The sequence below is a fragment of the Xiphophorus hellerii genome, chromosome 21, assembly GCF_003331165.1.
Source record: "Xiphophorus hellerii strain 12219 chromosome 21, Xiphophorus_hellerii-4.1, whole genome shotgun sequence".
NCBI classification, from domain to species: Eukaryota; Metazoa; Chordata; class Actinopteri; order Cyprinodontiformes; family Poeciliidae; genus Xiphophorus; species Xiphophorus hellerii.
Genome location: NC_045692.1, coordinates 26,158,478 through 26,176,657, shown reverse-complemented (window position 1 = coordinate 26,176,657; position 18,180 = coordinate 26,158,478). Strand labels below are relative to the sequence as shown.

The 18,180-nt window shown below is 46.3% G+C and overlaps 1 protein-coding gene across 13 annotated transcripts in view; it reads right to left on the bottom strand.

The window, feature by feature from the left end:
- The window catches only part of LOC116711889 (receptor-type tyrosine-protein phosphatase mu-like), an 81,332-nt gene that overhangs the window by 25,179 nt on the left and 37,973 nt on the right, over positions 1–18,180 (bottom strand). For 3 of the 13 annotated variants that reach the window (XM_032551481.1, XM_032551485.1, XM_032551486.1), the window contains exons 15-24: positions 16,332–16,513; positions 15,888–15,982; positions 15,000–15,036; positions 12,800–12,874; positions 9,800–9,932; positions 7,300–7,332; positions 3,392–3,504; positions 2,119–2,193; positions 1,835–1,861; positions 166–177 (exon numbers count right to left, since the gene is read on the bottom strand). In XM_032551481.1, coding sequence (XP_032407372.1) covers positions 166–177; positions 1,835–1,861; positions 2,119–2,193; positions 3,392–3,504; positions 7,300–7,332; positions 9,800–9,932; positions 12,800–12,874; positions 15,000–15,036; positions 15,888–15,982; positions 16,332–16,513 — 782 coding nt within the window. The remainder of the gene's footprint in view (positions 1–165; positions 178–1,834; positions 1,862–2,118; positions 2,194–3,391; positions 3,505–7,299; positions 7,333–9,799; positions 9,933–12,799; positions 12,875–14,999; positions 15,037–15,887; positions 15,983–16,331; positions 16,514–18,180) is intronic. The other 10 variants (XM_032551487.1, XM_032551493.1, XM_032551488.1 and 7 more) reach the window with 8 other exon arrangements.

Below are 18,180 nucleotides of genomic sequence, written 5' to 3'. Positions count from 1 at the left end.
CAGAATGATGGGAGGGGCTTGGGTTGTGACATCATGACGAGGGTACAAATGAAGCTCTGCCATACTAATGATGACATCACAGCAGGTAATGGGTGTGGCTCCATGCGAAGTGGTGACACCCCCAAACACGAGCCCCCCTACTCAGCCCCAAGTTTAACCACTTACCATTAATGGGCACTTTACACAGAGACGGAAAGAAGAGAAGAAGAGAGGAGACACGAGATGAGCAACAACTTTAGCTTTTAGCTAGCTGCTAACACAGCTAGTACCAAACACTGTAGGAGCTCCGCTGAACCCCGGACCCTTCTACCAGAGGATAGCTAACCCTGACCTAGCTAACCTAGCTGACCTGACTAACCTAGCCAATCTAGCTGACTTTGCTAACCTAGGTAACATGACCAACCTAGCTAACCTGGCTAATGTCCTGAAACACCCAGTTCCTCGGATTCCTGCTCCTCTAGCTAGCTAAGCAGAGTTTCTATTGCCTGCATGTCCACTGATGTATCCTAAATTTTAGCTGAGGCATATTGGGGCTATTTTAGGTCAGAGAGGAGTATGTTAGGCCAAAGGCACAAAAGGAAATATATCTTGTTTTCCACAGGAAATAGGAGTCATTAATTGCTACTAAGAAATGTCTTTGAACGTTGTCCATCAGAGGAGCCTTATTGTCTGGATGAAACTGATCACAGGACTTCCCGGATGCTGGAGGACCCCTTCACACTGGACAAAGACCCTTATGGGGCACTAGAATCATCCAGAGCGCTTGGTGCTCTGGATGATCCTGCAATGCAGGAGGTTCCTCAGCTAGTTTACTGGAGCATGAAAGACCATGGAAGACTGCATGCTGAAAGCTTCAGTTTGGGGTTCTGGGTGGAAATCGGGGTGCGGTGCCGGCAACGTCTCCATGAAGTGGGTCAACTAATGACTCAACAGGCTGGGAGGACTCTGGATGTCCTGAAGGTGTTTGGGATGTTCGGCTGGGGTTGATGGAAGCTCCATCTGATTAAACAGTGCGATCATGGTGGACAGTTAAAGCCATGGTTTCTGTTCAAACTATTGCTCTGTGTCCTGGACTGAAGCTATGAACCCATAGGTCCAACTACTGACAGGCTCCTGTGGTAACTACAGGTTCTTTAAGTCAGACAAGTCAAACAGAAACACTGGTCAAAGCTCAAACCAACTGTTGACATTTGCTAGAAAATATCACAGGTCAGTGAGCGCTCCATTAGTTTATTATTCTCAGTTCATTCAGATTTTACGCTGAAGATGAGGAAGTAAAACAGCTCCCGTGTTATTCCCACTCCCCAAGTCCACCAGAGCGTGTTGTGTCCATGCAAAGGTTGAAGGTCACAAACAGACGTGACGTCAACACGACACGCAGGAATGTTGTGGATGTGGGGATGGAGTGAAGCCCACCATCGTTTTAGTCACAAAACAAGAAAACAGGGTGAAAACCAAGGAGCCAGAAAAAATTATTCTAAATTGCAAATAAAACAAAAGTAAACAAACTGAGTCTATTCAACCGAAGAAAAACGTGAAGGAGCGTAATTCAAGTTCAAAAGTAAAGGGTTAGGGTTAAAAACAATAAAACAGTAAAGATGGCAGAACAGGTCACTAAAATCAAATAAACAGAATAAAAAGAAAACAAAAGCAGCTGAACAAGCAAGCAGGAATGGATGGAAGCCAGAGAATCCCTGTCTCTCTTTCTGTCCGTCCTCTCCCTTCACCTGCCGGTCCACTTCCTGTCTGTCTGTCTGCCTGTCTTCTTCTGGTCTGTCTACCACTAAACCTGAACTTTAACCTCCTGCAGAGAAAACAAGGAAGAGAGTCTCACCCAAGATGGCTGTCGGTACGAATGGGTCTGCCATCAGGACACAAGAGCAGCAGACAGACAGAGAGAAAGACAGGACAAAGAGACGAGTCAGTGGACCACAGCGGGTCTGGCTGGCCGCCGAAACACCCAGGAATTTCAGTAAATTCAGCTGAAAGTTCATCATTTACACCCAATGATTCATACATCTGGACCTAATGACGACTCTGTGCTGCCGTCTGTCAGTATGATGCGTTCACTGTCAGTATGATGCATTCACTGACCAAATGATTTGCTATGAAGATTACCTGGATAGTAGGAGTTGGGGACGGAGGTGCTGATGGTGTTTGTCTTCAGGGTGAAAGAAGACGGAGACGACATGGCTGCAGAGACAGAGCAGAATTTAGCAACACCATGACTCCGCCCACATAATGACTCCGCCCACATAATGACTCCGCCTATAGCATGACTCCGCCCACATAATGACTCCGCCTATAGCATGACCCGCCCACATAATGACTCTGCCTATAGCATGACCCCACCTACATAATGACCCCGCCCACATAATGACTCCGCCTATAGCATGACCCCGCCCACATAATGACTCCGCCTATAGCATGACCCGCCCACATAATGACTCTGCCTATAGCATGACCCGCCCACATAATGACTCCGCCTATAGCATGACCCCGCCCACATAATGACTCCGCCTATAGCATGACCCGCCCACATAATGACTCTGCCTATAGCATGACCCGCCCACATAATGACTCCGCCTATAGCATGACCCGCCCACATAATGACTCCGCCTATAGAATGACCCGCCCACATAATGACTCTGCCTATAGCATGACCCCGCCCACATAATGACTCTGCCTATAGCATGACCCCACCTACATAATGACCCCGCCTATAGCATGACCCCGCCCACATAATGACTCCGCCTATAGCATGACCCGCCCACATAATGACTCCGCCTATAGCAGGACCCGCCCACATAATGACTCCGCCTATAGCATGACCCCGCCCACATAATGACTCCGCCTATAGCAGGACCCGCCCACATAATGACTCTGCCTATAGCATGACCCCGCCCACATAATGACTCTGCCTATAGCATGACCCCACCTACATAATGACCCCGCCCAGATAATGACTCCGCCTATAGCATGACCCCGCCCACATAATGACTCCGCCTATAGCATGACCCGCCCACATAATGACTCTGCCTATAGCATGACCCGCCCACATAATGACTCTGCCTATAGCATGACCCGCCCACATAATGACTCTGCCTATAGCATGACCCCACCTACATAATGACTCTGCCTATAGCATGACCCCGCCCACATAATGACTCCGCCTATAGCATGACCCGCCCACATAATGACTCCGCCTATAGCATGACCCCACCTACATAATGACTCCGCCCACATAATGACTCCGCCCACATGATGTTGAGATGAACACTCCAGATCTGTCTCATGTCCCCATCTGTCCACCTTTTCGTCTTTTCGTCAGATTTATGCCTATTGGACAGAGTGTGTGAGTGTGATTGTGTGTGAGTGTGCATGGACTCACTGCGGCCGTTCAGAGTGTGTGTGTCCACCATGGCTGTGTGTTGGGAGCTGTTCACCATCAGAGTCATTTCCTGTCTGGAGCTCAGTGTTTCCTTCCTCTTCTTGGCCAACTTCCTGAAGACAGAGGTGATGGGGTTGAGCTGAGTTTCTGTTGGACCCAGATGGAGCCAGATGGATGGATGGATGGACCCACTGCCTGAGGATCCATCACACCAGCCAAAACCAACTGAGCCCTTGGAACCACTGAAGAACCAGTAACTCTGGGCTCCTCCACCAGAGGGAGCCGTTTGGACTTGATGTTCATTAAATGATCAGTAAATAAAGAGAAAAAAATCACTAAAATCAGCCTAGAACAGATTGCAGCTTCATTAGAACCAGTAGGACCAGTAGAAACAATTAGAACCAGTAGACCCATTAGGGTCCATTTAAGACCCACTGGTCCTGAATAGACCTACTGGTACCAATTGGTTCTACTTACCCAATTAGAACCAGTAGAACCAGTTGGATCCAGATTAAATCCAATCAGAATCAGAACAAAGTCAAGCAGAATAGAAGAATTCAATGGTTCTAATGTGATTCTGATCTGGTTCGGTCCAGTTGAATCAGCTGCTTGGATCTTAAGGTGGTTTTGTGTGTGTGTTAATGTGGAATGTTCTGGATAAGAGACGGGTAGAACCCAGCCTGCAGTTCTGCCCCGTGTATTTGTCATTAACAATCGGGCTTCATGGATTCCCTTTAGCAGAACCAAACCCAGACGGGTTCCAGGTTCTGTGAAATGTTCTGGAGAGCAACAACTCAGTTTGGACTGAACTTGACTGCAGTTTGGTACCCCAAGGAGGGTTCTCCTGTTGGTTCTGGTGGACCTCTCCAGGTTCTGGTGGTTCTGATGGACCTGTAGAGGTTGCCTCCCTTTAACTATGTTCGGATGCTGCAAAACCGCAGCAGAGGAAAACGTGTTTCCTCATCTCGTCCTCGGTCTGCCTCCTCTCTGCTTGTTTCTCTCTTTCTATTCTGAGGAAAGAAAATCCATTTGTCCGATTGCTCACAGAGTTTAACCCCGACCTGAGAGCAGATATAGAAATAGCAGAGCGGGCTTTTAAAGGCGCAGCGCGGCGTGCGCACCGGGTCAACATGGAGGACGCTGAAAGAGCCCCCAGGCGAGGCGCTGCCCTCCACCCCCTCATGTCTCACTTGCTCTTCTTCTCTGATTCAGAGCCCAACACACAAACAGCAACAACAGCAGCTCTTCGTTTGCTGCTCTCCCAAAACACCAGCAGGCGGATCGGCCTGCTGCCGCGGCTCAGAGAGACAATCCACGCTAAAGAAATCTGATAAAAGACCAACGCAAGGAAGCGCAGAGAGGCTCCGACACCTGAGATCAGGCTAAACCCAGGAGGCGGAGCTGGGACCAGAACCAAGACCAGAACCAGAACCTGCAGTCAGAGGCTCGGAACCTGGAGGTGGAGCTGAGACCAGGAGACAATGGGTCAGTGTCCAACCTGAGCTTGGCGCTACATCCTGGGTCCGGTTCTGGAATGCGCGTTTCTCTATGCTGATGGTACCTCCATGTTTCTGCTCCAGCTAGCAGGAAGTCCTTCAGGTCCACGTGTGTGTGTGCGGTTTTGATCCGGTTCTGATACTCCTAAACAGCTAGCAGTTCAGAATGAAGCAAACACCTCTGACCTCCAGCTGCTGCCTCCTCCTGACCACCAGGAGGCAGTGTTCCCTGGATTCACTGTTGAGGCGCTGCTAACAGCCCCAGGATTTCTGCACATAGACATGAATACGTAGACGCCTCATTGAGCGCTGAGTCCTACGTTACGTCGCCGCCATGTTGTGTGTGGCAGCAGAGCGATCGGAGCTCCAAGTCCTGTGCTGTTCGGACTTGTTTCAACCGTTTGGTTTTACAAAACAAACTGGATTCATTGGCTTTACCTTTCACAGGTAAGGATGAAAGAGCAGAATTACTTCACTTTGCAGCCAGAAACTCGCTTCTAAACAACCGAGAAATATTTCCTGTGTAGCTAAATTGGCCCGAAGTAACCACTGATTGTTAGCGTAGCTACGTTTTCATATTGTTTTAATGAGAGAGAGCTGATGAGAAACTGCTGTTAGAGAGGAAGTGCATTTATTGAACACTTTAATCTTTCAGTTTTTGTGTATTTTTAAGAGAAATATGTCCGTCTAAAGTATTAGTACATTAAGACAGCTTATGTAATGAAATAAAAATTATATTAGGAGCAACTCGCTTGACCCACATGCAAAAACACATACAGGAGAATGAGAATCAGTTAAATAAAAGTTTATTTTGGAGCTGAAAATATATATTTTTTTTCTGTCTTTGCTGTCCATAGCAGAGTTGACATATCATACTGTAATAAAAAAATATGTAGCTAATGTGTTTTTACAATGACTGATTTATCAAAGTTTATTGTCTTTACAATAAAATATAAAAAATAAAAGGAAATAAAAAAATTTTCTTCATATCTTGAAACGTTAAATGTACATTAAATTATGGAATAATGTAAATATGTTCTTGAATAAAACACTGTAAAAGTGTGTGTCTGGTCAGCCATGTCTATATATAAACTATCAGAATCATTTCTATCAAATAAAAACATTGTGCTGTTTATTCAGAAATCCACCAAAACAATTCAATAATCACATTTTTTAGTCATTTCTTTGATTACCAAACATATCAGTGTGTGAGAAAACGTGTCAACTGAACTAAACATACTTTGTAGAACATCACTGTGTGAAGTTCGGCCCATTTAATTAGCTAACAGGCAGAAAGGCCGCATTCAACATGGCGGACGCTGTGACGTATCGCAGCAACGGGCCGACCCGCTCCATGAGGCGTCTGCGTGTTCATGTCTATGGGTGAACCCTCTGACCCCTGACCCCCACAGGGAATGCCAGGCTGACCATGAGCTGAACTCTGGTTTCCAGGAAGCTGCAGATGAAAAGCTTTGAAATCTTCTCTGATTTCTGAAGACAGTTGATTTGTGTGTGTTCAGGTGTGTGTGTCATGACATCATCAGCAAGGTGTCGGGGACGATTGATTTAACACTCAACATGGAGACACACCGCATGTCAAGGCTAATCTATGCTAATCTAATGAGAGGCAACGCAAAGCTGTTAGCTGCAAGGAAGGAGACACTCTGGGTCTGTGTGTCGGTGTGTGTTGGTGTGTGTTATTGTATGTGTGTGTGCAGTGATGCAGGGTTAATAGAATTAGCCGCTTGTAATAAACCCCTCTGATCAAATGATCGTTGCTCTCACACACACACACACACACACACACACACGCAGCACAAGTGTCGGTCATGAGAAACATGGTGTTAGTGTCCAGTTAAAGGAAGATGACACCAGCAGTAAGAGATCTGTTTAAACTGGTTCCTGACAAATGGAAGACTGGTGGTTCTGATCCAGTTCTGCTGTGGTTCTGATCCATCAGGACGCTGGGTCCTCTGATGGAGCCAAAGTTTGTTTCAGAACCAGATTGCTCATCAGAACCTCTGGGTTCCCCAGAACCCAGAACAACATTCTCAGCCTGAACTTCTCAGTTACCAACCGGTCACCATGGAAACGACCCCTGACCCCAGCAGCTACACTGTAAGTTCAGTCCTGTCACTACAAACTTCACAGCTATCTCAGCAAATATCCATCATCAGGATCAAGTTTAAAGATGGAGTTTGATTATTGATCAGCACCTTTTCAGCTTTTATTGGTTTTTCATTGATCCAGCTGTTTTTTTGGCTGATGATTTATTTCTTTATCAGTTTAATGGATTTATATTTTAATGAAAATTATAGTTTCTATAAAACACATCAGTTCTCTGGTAGGGAACAGTTTCAGGCAGGAAACACTCAGGTGTTGTTAGGGTCAAAGGTCAAACAGGTTACTTACAGGTAGTAAGTGTAGGAGTGATAATTTCTTCGTCTGAATGGTGGGGGCGAAGCAGAGGGATGAAATGGAGGGAAAGAAAAAGAAAAACAGAAAAAGGAAAAAAGATTAATGTCTGGAAGAAAAAGCAACAGAAGAACAGATGAGTTCAAATATCAGAGGATTGATTGGCTGCTGGTGGTGGGGGGGGGCGATGCTGATTGGCTGCTGGTGGTGGGGGGGGGGGGCGATGCTGATTGGCTGCTGGTGGTGGGGGGGGGGGGCGATGCTGATTGGCTGCTGGTGGTGGGGGGGGCGGGGTTTGGGTTAATGTGTGAGATGGAAACAGTCTGAAAGCAGAGCTACAGTAACTTGGATCTGAACACAAAACCAGCAGCTGAAGGAACAAGCTGACGTTGATTTAATCATCTGGAGCCAGAGGAGTTCCTCTGTCCTCCATCACAACCAGTTCTCCCAGTTCATCCCAGTTCTCCCAGTCCTCCCAACACCTGAAACCCTTCCTCCACTGGACATCCCAGAAAAACTTTCAGAAGATTCTTTGTCCAAAAAATATTTTGTTTTCAAAATGTTCCCTGATTCGCTGTTGGGGCCCAGTCAGCCCAGATAGTGACTGGGCCCCTCCAGTTAGCATCTGGAGGGGCCCAGTCCTCCAGATGGGCCCCTCCAGAGGTAGAGGCACTACCTCTGCTTTATGCTGCATGACACGTCCTCCTTACACTCGCGCTAACCTGCACACAGCAGAGCTAAGTTTTTATCTTAGCGGTACAGCTAGCTTTGAACACATTGAGCGTACTTAGCTTCGCCTAAATTAATTTTCCAGATAAAATGCAAAGCGCTAATTTACCCACCTGTTTTGTAAACTTTCAGTTGAATAAAGTTCAACGTCTATGTTGAAGTTTTAGTTATCAACTGTTTACAACACGGTCCCGGATTGGGCCCAGTCGGGGCCCCGTCCGGGAGCGAGACATCCTGTGAAACTGCCTCTCAGCTCCTGCAGTCAAATGAAAACGATCCTTCATTATTTCCCATTCTTCTGTTTGACTGTTAGCGATTTATGAAGCTGTTTGTGTTTCTGAACATTTCATTTCTCCAAACATCCCAAATGGACAGATTTCAAGAGTAAACATCAGATCTGTGCCTGCAGAGCGTGCCTCAGACTCTTCCTTTCATCATTTTCTCCACTTATCTGTGGTGCTTGTTTGCTTGTTGCTGATTTATTGAAACGGGCGCTCTCAGATAAATCTGCAGCTGTGTGAAGGAGACGAAAGGCCGTTTCCAAAAGCTCGCTATCGACATGACAGAGTCCGCTAACGAGGGCCGGATGTTTTTCATGTCAGGAGAGTCTCCTCGCCCTGCAGCACGCAGCCTCCCGCTGTAATGAGTCTAACCTCCGTTTGGTCACAGAGTGGAAATCAAACGCACCCCGTCAACATTAAAAACCTCATTAGAGACCGAACAAGCACCTCTCGTTTCTGTCTCTGTAGCATCAGGAACACAGATCAGAGCTCGATAGACCCGCCAGGCGGACCCGACTCACATTGTACCCACACACACACACACACACACACACACACACACAAATATGTGTGTTTCTAGCCTGCAGCCATTCAGCCTGAGGAGACTGAGAAAAAAAGAATGAAACGTTCTTTCATCTAAATTTCTCTCTCATCTCCAACGTTCTCCAAAAACTGACGCTTTTCTGTGTGTGTGTGTGTGTGTGTGTGTGTGTAGGCGTGTGTGTGTGTGTGTAGGCGTGTGTGTGTGTGGGGGGGTGGGCGTGTGTGTGTCCCAGCGGGGCTGTGTGTTTGATGTTGGAGACTAAAGTCAGTCCAAATACAGTTTAATGGTGATTAGTGCAATCTGCTCCATTATTCCTCCTCTTCCTCACTGTCACCGAAGGGGGGTTCTGTCAGTGGAGGGTTCTGTATATGGTGGGTTCTGTCAGTGGAGGGTTCTGTATATGGTGGGTTCTGTCAGTGGGGGGTTCTGTATATGGTGGGTTCTGTATATGGCGGGTTCTGTAACTGGGGGGTTCTGTATATGGCGGGTTCTGTAACTGGGGGGTTCTGTATATGGTGGGTTCTGTATATGGCGGGTTCTGTAACTGGGGGGTTCTGTATATGGCGGGTTCTGTAACTGGGGGGTTCTGTATACGGTGGGTTCTCTATATGGCGGGTTCTGTAACTGGGGGGTTCTGTAGCGGTGGGACGGCTGTGTCTGCTGTGGATTTCAATGTAAAACCAGTGACTCGTTAGCATTGTAGCGTTGTTGCTAAAGAGAAGCAGCTTCCTGCTTTCTTCTCACTGAGTCAGTTCCTCTGAACAGTTCCTTAGAACTGTTCAGAGGAACTGTTCAGAGGAAGCCCCCACACACACATCTAAAGACTTGCTTGTTCTCCACAGAAGAATCAAAGTGGTACTTTGTTATAATTCAGAGCCGCTGATGACTCGAGGCTCCAAACCTAGAAATCGTGTTGAAATCTGACTGTGAGTTGGATTCTGACCTTTTCTTCATCAGGAGGATGACTCCCAGGAAGATGATGATGAAGAGGAGGATGCCAGCGATGGACCCAGCGATCTTCACCGTGTGGTCCGTCTGTTTCTCCTGCTCTGGTTCTGGCTTCCTGGTTGCCGTTCCTGAAAACAGTGACTAGCGTTTACTGCCTTCAACTCGTTCATTCCTAAACGACTGACCGACTGCAGACTATAGTTTTGCACTTTGAGTATCTTGGAGTGGAAAGATTGTACATTTGTTCTCTCCTGGTCCTGCATAATGTCTTTATATTCGTTTTGGGTTTAATTTTTCTGTCTGTTCATGTTTCTCTGTTCTCTAGAACATTGTCTTGGTTGTGACGATACATTTGCTGTGGAACTGCTAAACAAGGTCATCATTTTATTAATCTGTCATTTTTTTCATGGTTGGTGCGAAAGCTCGGTTCTGCAGGTTCTTGGTTCTGCTCTGGGTCCAACAGGGACGCTTGGATGGACGAGTCTTCCTTTGTTCACATCTTTAATAAACTTTGGAATAAAACGTTTCTCAGCTGGTAGATAATCGTATCTACCAAACTACCTATCAAACTACAAAAATGGCCGGAGAGAGTGGAGTGCAGTGTGTGACCTGCAGGGGGCGCTGCATGAAACGTCTCATTAACATCTGAAAAGACGAGTTTCTGTGAACAAATCAGACCAAGAGGATGATGGGAAAAGGATTTAAAGCTGGATGTGTTAACTTTAACTGACTAACTGGTTAACCTCCTAAAACACTAATTAACATTTACTAACAATAGTTAGCATCAACTAACCAACTAACCATAACCAATCAAATAACAAAATAACTAATCAACTAACCAACTTTGACAGAACTTTAACTTAACCTTTTAGACAGTAAACACTTTGAGCTGATGCTAACCCTGGAGCCACTAACCAGTAGGTTAGTATCGATCAACCATGTTAATTAGTGGTGAGGTTCCACTGCTGGAGAACCGGGTCGGTTCTGGTGGAACCATCACATCCCTTCCTGAAACAATGAGCTGCTTTCCTTTTAGTTCCCAAGGTCAGACAGGATCCTTGGTTTGATCACACACACACTAACACACACACAGTAACACACACACACACAGTAACACACACACAGATCAATCAATCAATCAATCAAATTTTATTTGTATAGCACATTTCAGCAGCAAGGCATTTCAAAGTGCTTTACATCATTACAAACACAGAAACACAATGCAATATAGAATCAATCATTCAAGTTCCATCAATAAATTTGTAATTGATTACATTTCAAATACAATTCTAAACAGGTGGGTTTTTAGTTGAGATTTAAATGAAGTCAGTGTTTCAGCTGTTTTACAGTTTTCTGGAAGTTTGTTCCAAATTTGTGGTGCATAGATGCTGAAAGCTGCTTCTCCTCGTTTGGTTCTGGTTCTGGGGATGCAGAGCAGAACCAGAACCAGAACCTGAGAGGTCTGGAAGGTTGATACAACAACAGCAGATCTTTAATGTATTGTGGTGCTAAGCCGTTCAGTGATTTATAAACTAACAACAGGATTTTAAAGTCTATTCTTTGAGCTACAGGGAGCCAGTGGAGGGACTTTAGAACTGGTGTTATGTGCTCTATCTTCCTGGTTTTAGTCAGAACGCCAGCAGCAGCATTCTGGATCAGCTGCAGCTGTTTGATTGATTTATTGGACAGACCTGTGAAGACGCTGTTGCAATAATCAATACGACTGAAGATGAACGCATGGATGAGTTTCTCTAGATCTGGCTGAGACATTAGTCCTTTAATCCTGGAAATGTTCTTCAGGTGATAGAAGGCCGACTTTGTAACTGTCTTTATGTGGCTCTGGAGGTTCAGGTCAGAGTCCATCACTACTCCCAGGTTTCGGGCTGATCGCTGGTTTTCAGTTGTAATAACTGAAGCTGTGCATTGACTCTAGATCTATGACTCTAGATCTATGACTCTAGATCTGTGACTCTACATCTATAACTCTATATTGTTCCTCTTTAGGTCCAAAAATAATAACTTCAGTTTTGTTTCTGTTCAGCTGGAGAAAGTTTTGGCTCATCCACACATTTATCTGTTCTAAGCATCTGTTCAGTGATTGGATGGGGTCAAAGGTCACCTGGTGACATCATAATGTAGAGCTGTGTGTCATCTGCATAGTTATGGTAGCTAATATTATTTCCTGTTATAACCTGAGCTAGTGGGAGCATATAAATATTGAATAAAAGGGGCCCTAGGATTGAACCTTGGGGTACCCCACATGTGACCTTTGGCCTCTTTGATGAAAAGTTTTCAATTGAAACAAAGAAATCCCTGTTCTTTATGTAGGATTCAAACCAGTTAACACACACAGTAACACACACACACACACAGTAACACACACACACACACACTAACACACACAGTAACACACACACTAACACGCACACACAAACTAACACACACTCTGTGTTCCTCAGAGGCAGAGCTGCTGTTTCAGTTTAAAGGCTATCAAAACACTTTGAAGACAGAATTTATCTCACAGCTTCTGTGTGTGTGTGTGTGTGTTCATACGTGTGCGTGTTCGTGTGTGTGTGTGAACATGTGGATACACACACACTCTGATCCACAACTCACTCCAAATTACATTTAAATATTTACTAGCCTGAAGGTGGAAACTTTCCTCTGACAACAACACACAGTTTACTCACTGCACTCTACCACACACACACACACACACACACACACACACCCCCGCCTACACACACACAGCCAGGTCCAGATTGAGACGTGCCAGATGTCAGTAAAGCGTCGTTTGGGTTTCCTGTCACGTTGAGTGTCAGAAAGCAGCAGACTCTCTTCATCAGATCTAGTTGGAACCTGTTGGAACCTGCGGCGGTCCTGGTTGGGGACTTTAGGGGGGGAACCGGACCCGCCGATCTGAGATACTTGGAGAGCATAAGACTGAGTGGAACCAGAGACGTATGGAGAAGGTGGAGCCGTGTGTTCCTCTGACCTGTCAGCTGCTTGTTGCCCGCCGCCGGGGCCACCCCAACGTACGGCGTGGTGAGCTGGGTGGCGATTATGGCAGCTGTTGGTCCAGGAAGGCATGCAGAGACGGGGACAGAGACAGAGAGACGAGCTGAAGCGGAGACATCAGCGTGGGACTCCGGCTCTCCTGAAGGAGGTCATCTAGAGCAGGGGTCTCAAACTCCAGGCCTCGAGGGCCGCAGTCCTACAGTTTTTAGATGTGCCACAGGTACAAAACACTGGAATGAAATGGATTAATTGCCTCCTCCTTGTGTAGATCAGTTCTCCCAGCCTTGCTAATGACCTAATTATTCTATTCAGGTGGTGCAGCAGAGGCACATCTAAAAGTTGCAGGACTGCGGCCCTCGAGGACTGGAGTTTGAGACCCCTGATCTAGAGAAACGGCCTAGTTCAAGCTCCGAACCCCCAAACCAAAACATTCTGGGTCAAAGCTGAGCCTCCTTCAGGAGAACCAGGAGCTTTTCAGGTCAACAGGAAGTAGTTTAGTTCAGGAAAGACACCTTGAAGAGAAGCTCGTTAATCAGCCAATCAGTGCTCAGACATTAGTAATCAATCATTCAGCCAGAAGCAGAGGTTGGACTCCAACAGGTGCCTTCACCTGTTCAAGACGTCAGGAGGAACCTGGGATCGGACCGGGATCCCCTGATTCTATCGAGCCTCCTGATTGGCTCTCACTGACTCACAGGAAGTTCCATCCAGTTGCAGCTGATTGCTGTTAATCTGGAGCTAGAGTCTGGATTATTGGGTGTAATGTCCTGGTAATCCAGACCTCCTGTAGCTCTGCACCACATCACACTGGTTTTACTCTCTGATCTGATCAGGAAGTTACAGCTTGGTGTTTCTAGTCCAGTCCAGGCTTTGAAACCAACCGGAGCGTCTGCTTCCCTGCTGATGAACTGTTAGCATTCAGGAGGCTAACTGTTAGCTCCGCTCACACAGGGGAAAGGGGTCCATCAGGAGGGGGAAGGGGCCCATCGCGAGACTGTGTTGGCTGCTGCAGCAGGCCTGATGGGAGCGACTGAGCCAAGCAGCAGCTGCTGGTGTTGGTTCGTTGGCTCAGAGTGATCATGCTAATGTTCACTGGGGGTGAAGCTAAAGCTAACCACAGAGCTCAGACTGGTCAAACTTAGTCCAGTAAGCAGTGCTTGCTTCTTTTGCGGTTATTTTTATTTTGCCTTTCTGGCCACTAAATTACATAAAACAGATCTAAAACGTTCTAATGTGTTCTCTTCTTAAAGCTAACAGAAGCTAAGCTAACTGTGGCTAATGCTACATATAGCTTTTCCTGTTCAGGAGCCTCAGTGAACCGCTGATGCACATAAATAATTTATATTTGTGTCTTGGACAGAAAACATTAAATTCTTCTTTCCAGATGATTAAACTGTTGATGACTTCAATAACTGATCAATAGAATAAGAATCAATTCGTCAAAATGTTACTTTCTATTTATGTCAAAAATGATTGGCTTTAAGTTCTTTGTTTGAACTTAATTCAAACTTTTCTCCAATACATTTTATTGTTTAGAGTAAATAAATTGTTTATTAATTCTTGTATATTGGATAGAGTTTGTGTTTATTTCCTTTGTGTTATTTTAATATTTCAACCTAATCAGGCAGCATTTACAGATAATTAATAAGACTAAACCGCCTAGCATTTATGATCATCATCATTCTGAATATCACATATCTCAGCCATTTTCATCTAAATTATTAGTTTGACTCATACTTTCCCTCAGCAGTTATTAATAACCAAACCAGAGTCCTTCAGCTGCTGGACGTCCCACCGTCCCACCCCGTCTCCAACCCCGTCCCCCAGTCCGTCCCTTCTTTTGTCCCCCGTCTGTTTCCATAGGAACCGGGTCTAGTGGTTTGCTGCCCTGCAGGAAACCCTCGTTGACAACAATCCTTCTGGAATGACTCAGACAACTATTCGTAGAATAAATGGGAACAATCAGTTTTGAAAAATGGAAAAACCTTTTAACAGAACATTTTGTTTCAAATCTATTAATAATATACCTGAAATATTCTGTAACAATAATTGCAAAACAAACGGCGGCTAAAGTTTCTGGAATAACACATCTGGAAGAAATATTGTTATTTCTACATGATCTGGGACCAGTGCGGCCGATCTGGGACCAGTGCGGCTGAGAGGAGCCTCCATCTTACCTTTGGTGGCGACTCTCACACAGTCGATCTTTGTCTCCTGGTGGAGAGAGAAACAAATTAGTTTCCTGTCAACACAACTGCAGACATATGAGCTGTCACATCTGGCTGCATCCGGCAGGAACACACACACACACACCCACGCCCACACACACACCGACGCACACACACACACACAGACAGACAGAGAGACAGAAAGACCCACAGACTCATCGTAAACAGAGCAGGCAGAAGGCAAATGGCTGTGGATCAGTGCCTCTGGTGGCATTTAACAATCCTCTCACACACACACCCCTACACACACACACACCCCTACACACACACACACACACAGTGAGGCTGGCTTGGTGAAAGGCGAGAGAGAACATCTTGCATGTTTCTGGTTTTAACAAACAAGCGACAAATTAACCACAAGAGCTCATGAATATTCATGCTCACACACACGCACACACACACACACACACACACACACACAGTGTCTGTGTGTGGTGACAGTAAAAAGCTCTGCTACGCCTGCATTATTCAACACACACACCAATTAAAGCTCTGAGCATCAATAATGAAACTAACACACTCCGATCTGTGTGTGTGTGAAAGTGAGCAGTTATCCTTTAATTGCAGCAATATGTGAGCTGAGACACACACACACACACACACACACACACACACTGAGCTCTGTGTTCCTGGCTCTGGCAGCAGGAACAGGAAGTGAATGTGAAGCTTTGAAGGAACGAATATTTCCCATCATGCCGCTGATGCACAGAGGCATGATGGGAAATCCTGACCTCTGACCCCTTTCTGCAGACCACAGAGACGCCTGCGTCCCTCCATGCGTCCTCCTGGAGGGACGCCTGCATATAACCAGTATAACCAGTGTGACCAGTGACTCACCCCGTTAGCCGAGCTCACGGCCTGGTAGTAGACCCCGTAGCTCTTGTGCGGCAGCAGCGGCGCGTTCCAGTAGCCGCCGTAGGTTCTGTTGTCTCCTGTCCAACACACAGGCAGCGGGTTAGCCGACCCGTCCCACACACTGTTCACCTGCTAAAAGCTACAACCAGCTCTAGGAACTACATCGCAGTGACCTCTGACCTCATACCTGTTGCTACAGGTTACCTTAAAGAAGCCGAGACAGAAACGTGCAGGTTTAACCTGGTAACTGGTTAACAGCTCCAGTTGCTCAACAACTACAGAAGAGTAGCCTAGCTAGCTAGTACAATGGCAGTACAGCTACCATTGTACATTGTAGTAGTACCATAGCTAGTTAACTAGCTAGTTAATTAGTCTAAAATTAACTTGGCGAGTTAACCTAATGGTTAACTAAGCTAGTTAACTAACCAACGCAGAAGGGCGTGGGGCTCCTCAGGTCGGTCATGGGCAGCTCAGCGCTGAAGTAGTACTGGGAGTTCAGCAGCGAGGCGTTCTGGAAATGGATCGGAACCGGGTAGCAGCGCAGGATCTCTGCAGTTCCTCTCTTCAGCCTGCGGGGGCGCTCCTCCTCCACCACCACCTGGTACTTACTGCCGGGGACACACGTCATGAGACCGTTCTGCTTGTGACGCAGAGCAACAGGTGAGCTCGCAGCAAAACCTCAGAAACATAACTTGGTCTTAACCAGCTGGTCAGGATACTAAACGGTTGGTTAGTTAGTTTAGTTAACAACTAATCTAAAAACAAAACAATCCAGTCAGTTATTTTCTTGACAATTAATCTAAGAATCAACATACATGATTGTGATGTTAATGAAATACATTGACTTAATGGTAATAAATACCATTTATCAATATGTCCCTGAACGCACCGCGCTCGGCGCCCCGACTGCGCCTGAACGCACCGCGCTCGGCGCCCCAACTGCGCCTGAACGCACCGCGCTCGGCGCCCCAACTGCGCCTGAACGCACCGCGCTCGGCGCCCCGACTGCCCCCGTGTCCTGAGGGATGCTGGGAACAATAGTTGTGTTTCATGCATCACCATGTGCCGCTCTAACGTCCTCTCAGGATGTAGGACTGCAGCATTGTCCCATTTCCTGCTGGACAGGAAATGAATGGAGGCCAGGAAGACCCCAACCCTCCGTGCGCAGCGACTCTCATTGTTGAGAGGAAACGGATCCCATCTCTACTTCCCCCAGAGGCGGAGCCAGAGACATCTGATTGCTGACATGTAGCAGCACCTGTCCTGATCTGTGTTTTTCTGTGCATTTATTTCGAGTTCTCTGTCTCTGAGTCTCCGTGTTGTTCCGTCTCCCCTTGATTAGTTCCCAGGTGTGTCTCATTCCCTGATTACCTCCTGTGTATTTAGTGTCACCTGTGTCTGCGTCCTTGTCTAAGCTGTCGTTTCGTTTAGCCTCTGTCGTCTGTGTGCCCAGTTCGTCATCCAGTCCTTCCTGTAACCCACAGGTCTCAAACTCCAGTCCTCCAGTCGCTGTCCTGCAGTTTTTAGATGTGCCACAGGTACAAAACACTGGAATGAAATGGCTTAATGACCTCCTCCTTGTGTAGATCGGTTCTCCAGAACCTTAATGACCTAATTATTCTATTCAGCAGAGGCTCATCTAAAAGTTGCAGGACTGCGGCCCTCCAGGACTGGAGTTTGACACCCCTGGGTAACCGGTTGCTACCGGCGTGGAGCTCTGCCTTCTGCTCCGCTGCCCGGTGTTTTTGGACTATGTTATTCTGGACATTCATCATTAAAATAATTAATTTATTACATCCTGGGTCTAGAGCGTTCTGCCTCACCACTGATCACCACATGACAGCACCAGGCCGTTCCTAGAAAGTATTTGGCATCATTGTAAGCCACCCTAATATGTAAAAAAGAAAATGTATAAACTTTATAACAGGCCATGTGACGATATATATATCAGCTGCTACTCTAGGCGTCCTGATGTTCCTCCTGCGCTGCTAAAGCAGGAGAAACACAGAAGCAGTAAAATGATTTACTGATCCTCCACAAAAAAGGCAGAAAAACAACTGAAGAAGGGAGAGAGGCCACAATGTTCGTAGCAGAGGCTGAGCTACACTTTTTCATTGTCCATCAAATGATAAGTTAATTACATTTTATTTCCATTTTTATGTCATCAAGCTGAACATGTAGCTTTTTCTCTGCAGTGAGAAAGTTTTTAAATCAGGTAACATGAAGTGATCAGATTTCGTTAAGGATCTGGTCGTTTCTGCTGCTGGACCTTCTC